General features: G+C 25.1%; 1 protein-coding gene across 4 annotated transcripts; it reads right to left on the minus strand.

Moving 5' to 3' along the window:
* Positions 1–1,194: 1,194 nt before the first annotated feature.
* LOC111613060 (tubulin polyglutamylase TTLL4-like) lies at positions 1,195–10,661 on the minus strand. 4 transcript variants are annotated; one of them, XM_023354360.1, is made up of 5 exons: positions 5,455–5,512; positions 5,000–5,065; positions 4,706–4,834; positions 2,354–4,354; positions 1,195–1,506 (listed from the first exon to the last, which is right to left on the minus strand). In XM_023354360.1, the coding sequence occupies exons 4-5, from the start codon at positions 4,168–4,170 to the stop codon at positions 1,275–1,277; spliced, it is 2,049 nt and encodes a 682-aa protein (XP_023210128.1). In that variant the 5' UTR covers positions 4,171–4,354; positions 4,706–4,834; positions 5,000–5,065; positions 5,455–5,512; the 3' UTR covers positions 1,195–1,274. The 4 variants fall into 4 exon arrangements, with proteins under 4 accessions (XP_023210128.1, XP_023210127.1, XP_023210126.1 ...); XM_023354359.1 differs by lacking the exons at positions 1,195–1,506; positions 5,455–5,512 and adding an exon at positions 10,635–10,661 and having other exon boundaries at positions 2,083–4,354; XM_023354358.1 differs by lacking the exons at positions 1,195–1,506; positions 5,455–5,512 and adding an exon at positions 7,358–7,442 and having other exon boundaries at positions 2,083–4,354.
* Positions 10,662–10,967: the final 306 nt, after the last annotated feature.

The raw sequence follows: 10,967 nt of genomic DNA on the forward strand, positions 1-10,967 counted from the left end.
GAAACATTCAGTGATTAAATCTTTTGCGTGAATACAATAGGACAGAATTTAAGGACTCAAAATCAGATTAAAATTTTTGAATATTTTATTATTGTATTTTAAATAAATAAATATAATAATAAATAAATAAATATTTTAAATAAATAAAACAATTTTCTCGTTGGCAAATCAGTTAACGAAGCAAATTTTAAGTTAGAAAAATAAATTTAAACAACTGCATACTACATAAATTTCATACTCTAAAAAGATCACGTAAATGTGCACAGAAAATCTGTAGAATATTAATATATTTTACTAAGATAAAGCATATTAATATTCTAAAGACAATGTAATACTAACACAAAGACAATAAAGTCTACCAAATTAATTGAAAACACTGTGTATGGCAGGGAATCTTTGTTTTAAATTCATTTTAAAAATGTTTTTCGTCAATAAATTTAATACAGATTATTATTTTTTTGCTTTTGTGTGAATGTAATTATTTAAAAAATAAAAAAATAAATAATATTTGCATCAATTTATTTATAACAAACGCTCAATACATTTTAAAAATATGAAAAATGCATCTTCCAGGTATAAAAATACATAAGAAAAAGAATACATCGTGTGAAATCTAACATTCGTATTTAACTTTTAACTCTATTTTAAAAATTTAAATATAAATTTTTCTATAACTATTTTTTAAAGTAAATGACAGAAAAGCATAGAATTATGACATTTAATTAATAATTTTTTTTACATTTTATAATAAACTTTTGTACTTTACAAAATCATAATATCGAAATGAAATTTTCTACTACGACGAAGAATTATACAGTATTAAAAATAAAAAAATATTAAATTTGAATATAATTTACAATATAAATTACATTTTATTTTATTCGTATAATTTATATATTTCAAAAATATAACAAAAATTTAATTGTAAAAATTTGTATTATTTTTATAGCTGTTATATTTCATTAAAATTTCAAATAGCTTTTCGTTTTTTTTCTCATGATATACGCAAAATTAAGCAGAAATCAAAAGTATTCCTCTATAATTTCATTTGTTCACGAATATTTTTCGTCAATTACAATGTAAATTTATACAGTACATAACGAAAAATTTATAATTAAAAATTTTGTTTTTTACAAATTAAAAATTCACTAAAAATTTAAAAAAAAATCAAAATAAGATAAATTCAACAGCCGAAAAGATATAAATTAGATATTACGCTATTATTCTTCGTTTGAAATTTTAATGAATTGATTTTTCTGAATGTTTTCGACGGATTATACTCTAGATAATAATATGGAGTTTTTATTTGATTTCTTATTTATGGTAGACAATGGCGATTTAGAATAAGTTATAACTTTTTTCTCTTCTAGATTTCTACCAGGATGAAGATGGATACCCACTTCGCACATCATTTGTAGAAAGTCGATTCCACTTTTTCTATCATTTTGAAAGCGTTTTTCCCATGCATCGAGTAATAAATTATAATATTTAGGTTTTTCAAAGTATTTTAAATACGATGAGGAAANTAGTTAATGAATATCTTTACTTGATATACAACCTTAATAAACTTCAAATCACATAGGTTATTTTTACACAACTTTCAAACCTTAAAGAAGTGTTGTGTTGAAATATGGATTCGTCATTTTTTCTAGTTTCCAACGTTTGCTTTTCTTTATTTTTATTTTATTTTTGTTTTAAATGTGCTTTTATTGATAATATAAGAATAATTTCTATTACAAGAAATCCTATGAGCTCATCACAAATTTGAAAGCAACATAGCAGAGAGAGTAAAATATAGAGAAATAGTAATTGCATTAAAGAATCAACTGAAAGATAGTTGAAAAAAAAAGAAATACTAATAATTTTTCTTGTATCTATTCTATAAATTATCCTAAAACCTTTGAACAAATATCTTACATTAATAATCAATATTATTGAATAAAACTGTTTAACCTATACCAAAATTTTCATTTGTTGATCCTATGAAGTAGGGTTTCTCATTTCCAGGTCTTTTGCTTGTCCCGTAATTTCGGGAAAAAAGTGAACTGTTTCTCCGGATACCGGGAAATCCCGGGNGTTTGAAATTTTAATGAATTGATTTTTCTGAATGTTTTCGACGGATTATACTCTAGATAATAATATGGAGTTTTTATTTGATTTCTTATTTATGGTAGACAATGGCGATTTAGAATAAGTTATAACTTTTTTCTCTTCTAGATTTCTACCAGGATGAAGATGGATACCCACTTCGCACATCATTTGTAGAAAGTCGATTCCACTTTTTCTATCATTTTGAAAGCGTTTTTCCCATGCATCGAGTAATAAATTATAATATTTAGGTTTTTCAAAGTATTTTAAATACGATGAGGAAATTTCGGATGGAAAAACGCGAATGAAATGACCACATCGGGATAATTCATCTTCGCTTTCTATTAAACGTCTCACGTCATCACCCGTTAAGTCTTTTAAAATTGATTCCTCGCACCAATTTTGTTCGAATCTAATATGTTTTACTCTTTCCTCGTGACTTAAATGTGAGTGATGAAGATGATGATTTATACAAAGTCTTGTTGTTTCTTTCGGTGTGATGTTGCACATTTGCAATACTTCCTGTTCCGTTTCCGAAGTAATATTAATGTCATCCGGAATTTGGAAGCCTACGGTGTTGAACATGTCTTTAATTAATTGACTTTTAACATCTATATCAAGTTGAGAATTCGAATGGAGACTAGGAGAGATGTTTACCTCTAATAACCAAGGTTTTAATTTTTCATCAAAGATAATATCAAAACCAAATAATTCGTAACAACAGTATCTACTCTTAATGTAATATTTGATTAGTTTGCTTATAGGATCGTAAGCACTAAGTAATGTCTTTATCACAATATCGATTATAGAAGACCAAAGTTGTTCGGTGTTTATGTCCCTTGTTTTTAAATAATCCCAAAGACATTTTAGAGACCATTTATGCCCTTCGAATAAGTTTTTGTCTTCGCTGACTTTATAGGAAGAATTCTTTCGATTAATACTATAGTTTGTGAGGTGCCTAAACTTTTCACCTATGTATCTAACCGAGCGAGAATATTGCACTGATGCAAATCGAACCAATCCTTCCTTAAATACATAAATCCTTAGCGGGTCAAAACTCGTAACTAAGACATAAATTCTTAAATCAAACTTATTACCATTAATTAGAAAAGGACGAGATATATATTTTTGAACAACGGCTGGATGTGTTTTAGGCACGTGTGCCCATTTATATATAACGTCGACACCAATTCCTCTAGCAGAAGCTGGCGGTTTGACGATCCATAAAATTTTGTTTTCTTCCCTCCAAACTTGGCGTAATTTTATTAAATCTTCCGGTAAAACGTAAGTATCGGGCATGAAAGAAAATTCTTCTTCATTGTGTATGCATTGCATTCTGACTATATTTAACCACAAATGATCTTTCCTTCCTAAATTAAAAGAACCGGGAAAATGATTTATTTTCTGAGTATTTCTTATAAATCTAAACTCATTGCATCTCATGTGTTTGCCCCAAGTCGCTATCCAACGAATATCTTCAGTCAAACGAAATCCAGATCGGGAAATCGTTTGAGTTATTAATTTTGGGGTAATTGTAGATAACTTCCACAACAAAGAACTCCGAACTTTTCTTGGTAGAGGAAAAATTCTTTCTGAAGATGTACCAAAATATGTTGTCGGTGGTACATTATAAAATAAGCTAGCTTTTAATGGTGGTTTTCTTTTAGATTTTGATTTTCGTTTTTCTTCTACTGTAATAGGGGTTTTTGCAGGAGAAATGTCTTCTTGCAATGGTGTAGGAGTATTTTCATTCTCGATAGAGAGTGCATGAAATTCTTCATTTAACGTATTTTCTAAGTTTGGGACATTCTCTTTTTCAATTTCATCTTCTTCTAAGTTGCAAAACTTGTTTTCATTGTTAGACTGTATGGCTTCAGTGATTGTGACTGTTTCGGAACAGACTGATTTAGAAATTTCAATTTGAAGATTTGGGCTTTTAAAATCGTCTTCGAGGTTTGCACTTGAACAACAAGTTTCATTTTGAGAATTAGAAGTTTCGCTTTGATTTGGGCTGTTACATTCTTCTTCAAGATTTGCACTTGAACAAGAATTTTCATTTTGAGAATTTTCTAATGAGTGCATTAATGCTTAAATAGTTAATCCTTATTATTTAACAACGTCAGCAATGTAGAGAATTTTTATAAAATAATAAAAACACAAATCTTGATTAAAGGATCCACTGTTATGAAAATAATTCTGCTAATGTTTCAGTAATCATTCGGCATTGTGAGAAATATGAAATATCAAAATGAAAAATTTCATGTTTCTGGAAGAAATTCAAATCAAATTATTTAAATCGTTTTAAAATGTAAATTGTTTATTATTTATTATTGAGATTATTCAATAAATTAGATTTTACATATATTAATTATTCTTTAAAATAATTTTAGTATAATTATATAAATAATTTTCTGTTAAAAAAAACATTTATATTTAATGGTAAATTTAACAATTGAAAATTAATATTTACATAAAATATATGAATTATATGCCTATTATTTGGTAAATATTGAAAATATAATACATTTTTCATCAATTAAAATAAATGTTAATTGCTAGAGTAAATAATTGATAGTCATTAATTCTAAAATGTATTAGCATTTAAATTTGATCCTACCTTTCACATTATTATTGCATGCATGTATGCAGTTCAATAAGTAAAATGATTAATTTAAATCTATAAATTCTAAACTTTCGTAATAGAATGCTGGTGTTATATTATTTTTTCTTGAAATAAGCTGAAGATCTATAATTAAAACCATTCATAAAAAATTAAATTCAAAAAACATTATCATATGTAAATAATGTTATGAATAATTCAAATTTAGAAAACATAAATTTATCATTGACTAAAATTCTGGTTTATTATTTTAAGCCGATTAAATGAAATTAAAATTAATTTTTTACTTACTTTAAAGCTCTAATATATGTTTTCTTGATTAATTTTCAAGTCCAAAAGAAGGGAGAGTGAAGAACTCTAACAGGAAAAGATACAAGTAAATATAATTTAAAGTATTATGTAATTCGAAATTTGTGGTGTTTTTAATTTAAAAAAATAACAAATAAATTTAAGATATTCGAAGAAAACAAAATCAGACTTGGTATTTTTGATTTTTTTAAGCAACAGTAGTCATTTTATATAGATTATAATATAATTATTTATCTTATAAAATTTTAAGCTTTGATGAATTTAGGTTTTGTCAATCTTCAATAATGATCTTTAATAATTAAGCTTAAAATTTCATTATTATTTTATGATACATATTGAATTAATAAGTCTATTAAAAATAATTAATATAAATTTTTTATTTAGCTATTAATTAATAATTTTAAATTGTAATAACAATTTTAAAAGTTTCAATATACCGGTTGATCTAGAAAACCTTTGACATGGCAATCTTTTGTGGTTCCAAGAATACAAAATTTTCTTTATTGTTTTATGCAACGGCAAACTGGTTTTTTCTCTTTAATATAACGTGTTTGTTTTTCTTTTGTTCATGTATTCGTATATTTATTATTATTACGCGTACTTCAACATGGCGCATGATGACACGACATAGAAGCGCAAATAGCTGCCATAGCAGCTATTGTGGAAGAATTTCTGAATTACTTTGTACAATTTCTCTCATTCATTAATTGTAACATGGTCGTATTTTGATGAAATCATCAAATATAAATAAATATAATAATATTTCTTATAATTAATCTATTATAGCAACATTGTCATATTTCATATCAGATTAAAAGCAAAAAATTCCTGTTGGACGAACGTTTTTTAGAATTAAAAATACTATTAAATTAATAACAATAAAATATCTAATTTCTATTTTTTCTTGAAAAAAAAATGAAAATTCTCGGCGTTAATCTTCTCTATTTATTCAAAACTAATTTATATCTTAGAAACTAATCAAATATTAGGTCCTAATATATAAATTAGTTTTGAATTTCTCGCAAGTTAGTAAATGGAAGTATGGAAAAAAGATTCCATATATATAGAACAAAATAATTAATTCCAAACAAATTTATTTATCTGTGATTTTTTCTGTTGTTGTTTTGTAGATATTTTTCTTTGGCCACAGGAAGAAATATTTCACTTGTTTGTTGTGTTTTAGTAGGAAGCAAAATAACCCAAAAGAAAACATTGATGACGTTGATTTTTGTTTTTCTTGATTTGTGATATGATGAGAATAATAACTTTGCCCCTCACCTCGATAACGTAGAATTTTCCGTGTTTTCTTTACGTGTCTAAAAGGCTGGTTTTTACATCACAGGAAAATATACCAGAAATAAAAAATTATGTCATTTTCCTGTCCACAAGTTTCCGTTCATCAAAATACATTAATTAATTAATTAGTTCTATATAAATGAAAACATTTTTATAGAAAGTCTTCCCGAGAGGCATCTCCTCTTGGCAGACCGAACACGTGTTGCGTTGCCGTATCCATTAAACCAACCAATCAATCAATCACATTTAAAATTCGCATTATTATAAATGCTTAAATATTACAGTTATCCAAAAGAAAAATGAAAATCAACAATTAAAAAAGGAAATTATTATTTTCATTTTGTTTATTTTCTGAAATAAAGTAGCTTAAAGACTAGGACCATCGGGCAGTTTGATTTAATGTTTCTTGTTTTAATCCTCAAGTATTAAAAACATTTTTTAGGAAGAGATTAAAAGCATTAAATTTTAGATTATAATATCATAATTTATGAATATTTTAAAAAAAGAATTCTCTTTTTCTGTAGGGCTTTAAATAAATAGCGCTATAATTCAAAGTGTGTATAAAAAGTGTAAATAAAAAGTGTGTGTGTGTGTGTGTGTGTAAATATAAATATTAAATTATTAAAAATTCAGGAAATATATTGATTTATAAAAAAAAAGTTGATCTAATTCACTGATGTGATATAAATGCAATTTGTGTCATTATTACTGAATAAAATACGCTAAATAAAACAGGAGTGTAATTTTCTATGTGGGTTTAATGCGTCGAACCTTATTTTTGATTTAAATTCAAATCTTAACATAAATATTATTTTATTTATTTTTAATTTATTATTTTATTTGGTTACTAAATTGTAATTTTTTGGCATTAAATTGAGTTTAATATTCAATTGCCAATATTCTTTGCATAAATCATATTAATAACAGTTTATATTTTATATTAGAAAAAAATATATTTATATAGTATTATATTTATACATTTATATATCTAAATCTAATTTATTTAGCTATTTTCTTATAAAATAAATAAGACAAACCATTTACATTAATCATAATATGATTGATGATCTTGATTCAATTATTTTTTTTATTTTATATTTTATTTTTTGTGAACTTCCTATAAAAGACAGATTATAATTGTTTAACAATTGTAATTGTTAAAAAATAATTTTATTAAAAACGGAATTTGATATTATTTTTCAAGTGTTGATTTAAATATCTAGATGTAGATAATCGCAAAAAAGGATTGTCTATATTAAATAATATTTAAATATCTTTCCAAAAATTTACCTGTTTTGACCTGCACCTTTATAAAAATATGTTAAATTATAAAATATTAAAATATTTTTCAAATTTTTTAATTATAAAATATTCTTCAACAAGCAAGTTTTAATAAAAATTTAACGATTTTAATGATTTAGTAATAAAAAAAATAAAGAATAATTTTTGTTTTCCGTTAATTAATATTAAAAAATGCTGACGTTCATTCTTTGTAGTCATTAGAAGAGAGTTATTGTATAAAATTGCATTCTATGTTATATGAATCAAATACAGTAACTGTAACGTTTATTTACATAAAGATTTTTCAATGTGTTTAACAGATTGCAATAATAACTTCGTTTTGAAATGTCATAAAACATAAGCTACCTAATCATATTATAACATTAATATAAAAATCATCACTTTGTTATCTTTATAGTGTTGTTTCCATTTGACAAAATTCTATAAATGACAAAAAATTGTCATTAAATTTTGGCTGCAGCGAATTTTTCTGTTTTAATTAACTTTATTGATATAATTTAGTATATTTAGACTTTTATTTTATTTCTTGTTTTCTCTGATTTATTTTATTTAATGCTAATAATTAATTTTAATGGTAAAACTTTTTAAATTGCATTTTGATTTGAAAATAAATGATAAAAGTAACACTGTAACCTTTAGTTTATTAATGTTGCATTAATGAAATTAAATGTCAAACTGTACATTTTATGATTAGGTCTATAAAATCGATAGACGAAACGATTTTACTTGCTACTCCGTTTATAACTCTATTCAACGAAACTGAACATCTTATATAGAATTTATTTTAGAATTCTCTCTTTTTTTCTACTGTATAATTGATATCTACGTTCAATGTAAACCTAATATAATAAAGTCAATTTCTTCATAACTGCATTAAATTTTTTTTTAACTATCCGAAATTAAAACATGGTTTTAAAAATATTTTGAATCGCTATAAAGTGAATAAACAAATTTAGTAATTCTGGAATCTGATGCTGAATTAAATAACTCTTGTATCTCAAGAAAATATATTTGTATAGTTTTACATCACTTGAAAGAAAGTATTTGGGGTTGATGATATCACTTCTTGTTAGTATTGCAGAGAGAATACGTAAACATAAAAAATAGCATTTAAGATCATGGACAGTATTTTGACATTAAATTGAGAAAAATTGATTGTTTGTAAACTTTTTTGATCTGACGACTATTCAGATTTAAATCGAATATTAAACGAATAAATATTTATTGTGACATCGTCACAATGGCGGGCTGAAATTTTAATTATATTTTTAATTTATTTAATTTAAGATATATGCTCGCCACCTCAAATTAGTGTCTTGCCCCACATCATACTTTTCCTTTAACAATAGAGTCGTGCTGGTCATCTACTTAACACCTTACAGGGAAAGTTTTTGAATTGAAATAACATGACTTCCGGTTTGTATCGCATGTCGCTACATAATTAATCAAGACCAACTGCTCCTAAGGTTTCCATATCTGATCTCGTCTTTTATCTATCTAACTCTGTTCTAGAAATTAAAGAAAGACAGACGGACAAGAGTGGGAATTTATAGGTCTACAAATTTTTCCAAATTTCAGCCCAATTATTAATCAAATATACAACATTTCACAAGATATTATTATTAAAATTTGTTATTATTGATAATATGGTACAATGCAATATTACACGCAGTTAATTTTCACACGCAGTACTTTTTAATAAAGTCTCAATAATTGTCACAGATAGAGCCGAATATGCAGTATCTTATTGTCTAGGTAAGGTTTGCTTACTGAACTGGACTTATATAAGTTCGCTATGAGTTTGCAAGTTACACTATTACGAGTGGAGTGTAAAAGAAATCTCAAATAAATATAATGAGATTCTATATACTTATGCAATAGAATAATAAATCTAACTTAAGTGCTTATAAAAAATTTCAAGTATATTGATTACATAAAACAGTTTTACTAAAAAATAAAATTAATAATTAGGATGTTTGCAACTTCCAACAAGAAAGCATAAATAAATAATATTTTTTAAAAGTAATTTATATTAAATTAATTTAAATAAAATAGTCGTACAAAACAATTTCTACATATTATAAGACTTAGAAATTCCGTTATTAATTCTATAATATTAATTAAAGGTGCATCATATCTTACATTATGATCCTTAAGTAAATCTGTAATTCTCATAAGTATCTTATTCATAAAGGTTTAACAAAGCAAAGAAAATTAAATACGATCAATATTTCGTAGAAAAAAATTTTACATTTTTTATTGATCATTACCCAGAAATAAATCTATATCAAATTACGTTTTCAAAATTTATGCGGTTTATACTAACCTGCGACTGTAATCAGTTTTTCTAAGGTAAAACAGACTTTAATGCAGAAACTGTAGATTCATCTAACATAAATGATGTCTCATTACAAGCTTAATTATATCTGCAACTATAAAATATTATTATCTGATATTTGTACACACATAATTCAGATAAATGTAGAAAAACAACAGAGAAAGCTTTGGGTGAGCAGCATTGTATAGATTAAATGCTTAACACAAATAAATGTTTCCCTTCAAGTAGAATGAGAAAATTTAAACAAAGACTACTGTTAAATCGTGACAAATTATCGACACAAAAGAAACTGTTTCTAGCATGTCGACTTAGAAATAAAACATTATCTCTTTTAAACAAACAGGTGGCTGAGGTCCATTTATCAACATTGCTAAGATCCTTTTGATCAAAACACATAAGAAGCTTTTGAATTGAAGAACAAAATACACAAGAAGCTTTTAAGCTGAAGAATTTAACACATACATACACAAATAATAAATGCAAGTATATGTACTGTACGTCGTGTATATATTGAAATTTATATTATATTCGATTTATAATGCACAGCCCTCAAAAAACCAGTTCTTTTTTTAATTATTAATTCTTACAAGTAATTTTAAAAATCTATTTACAATAATTTAATGAGTTATATGTAAAAAAATATATAAATATTTTTATGCAGATCGTAATACAACTACTTACTTATTTAAGCAATTCCTTTATTCAGTGCACATGATGCACGATGACAATGTTAAATAATACAGCAAGTGCCTTTATCTGTTAGATAGATATCATTCTTCTTACGTATGTAAAAAAAATGATGTACGGTTACTTTGGGAGTAATGTATCTTATCCAATAGTTACGTAGAAACTGTAATAGCGAATCTAAAACTGACATGGGAGATAGGTATGTTTTAAGCGGCCTAGATAATATTTGTGTACGTTTTATTGACAGAATCATTCGAATAGTTTATTAATATAAATATATATATTTTAAGGATAATAATATACTAATAATGCACTTAAAGTATGCCC

The sequence above is a fragment of the Centruroides sculpturatus genome, unplaced genomic scaffold, assembly GCF_000671375.1.
Source record: "Centruroides sculpturatus isolate CEXI.00-Female unplaced genomic scaffold, Cexi_2.0 scaffold1629, whole genome shotgun sequence".
NCBI classification, from domain to species: domain Eukaryota; kingdom Metazoa; phylum Arthropoda; class Arachnida; order Scorpiones; family Buthidae; genus Centruroides; species Centruroides sculpturatus.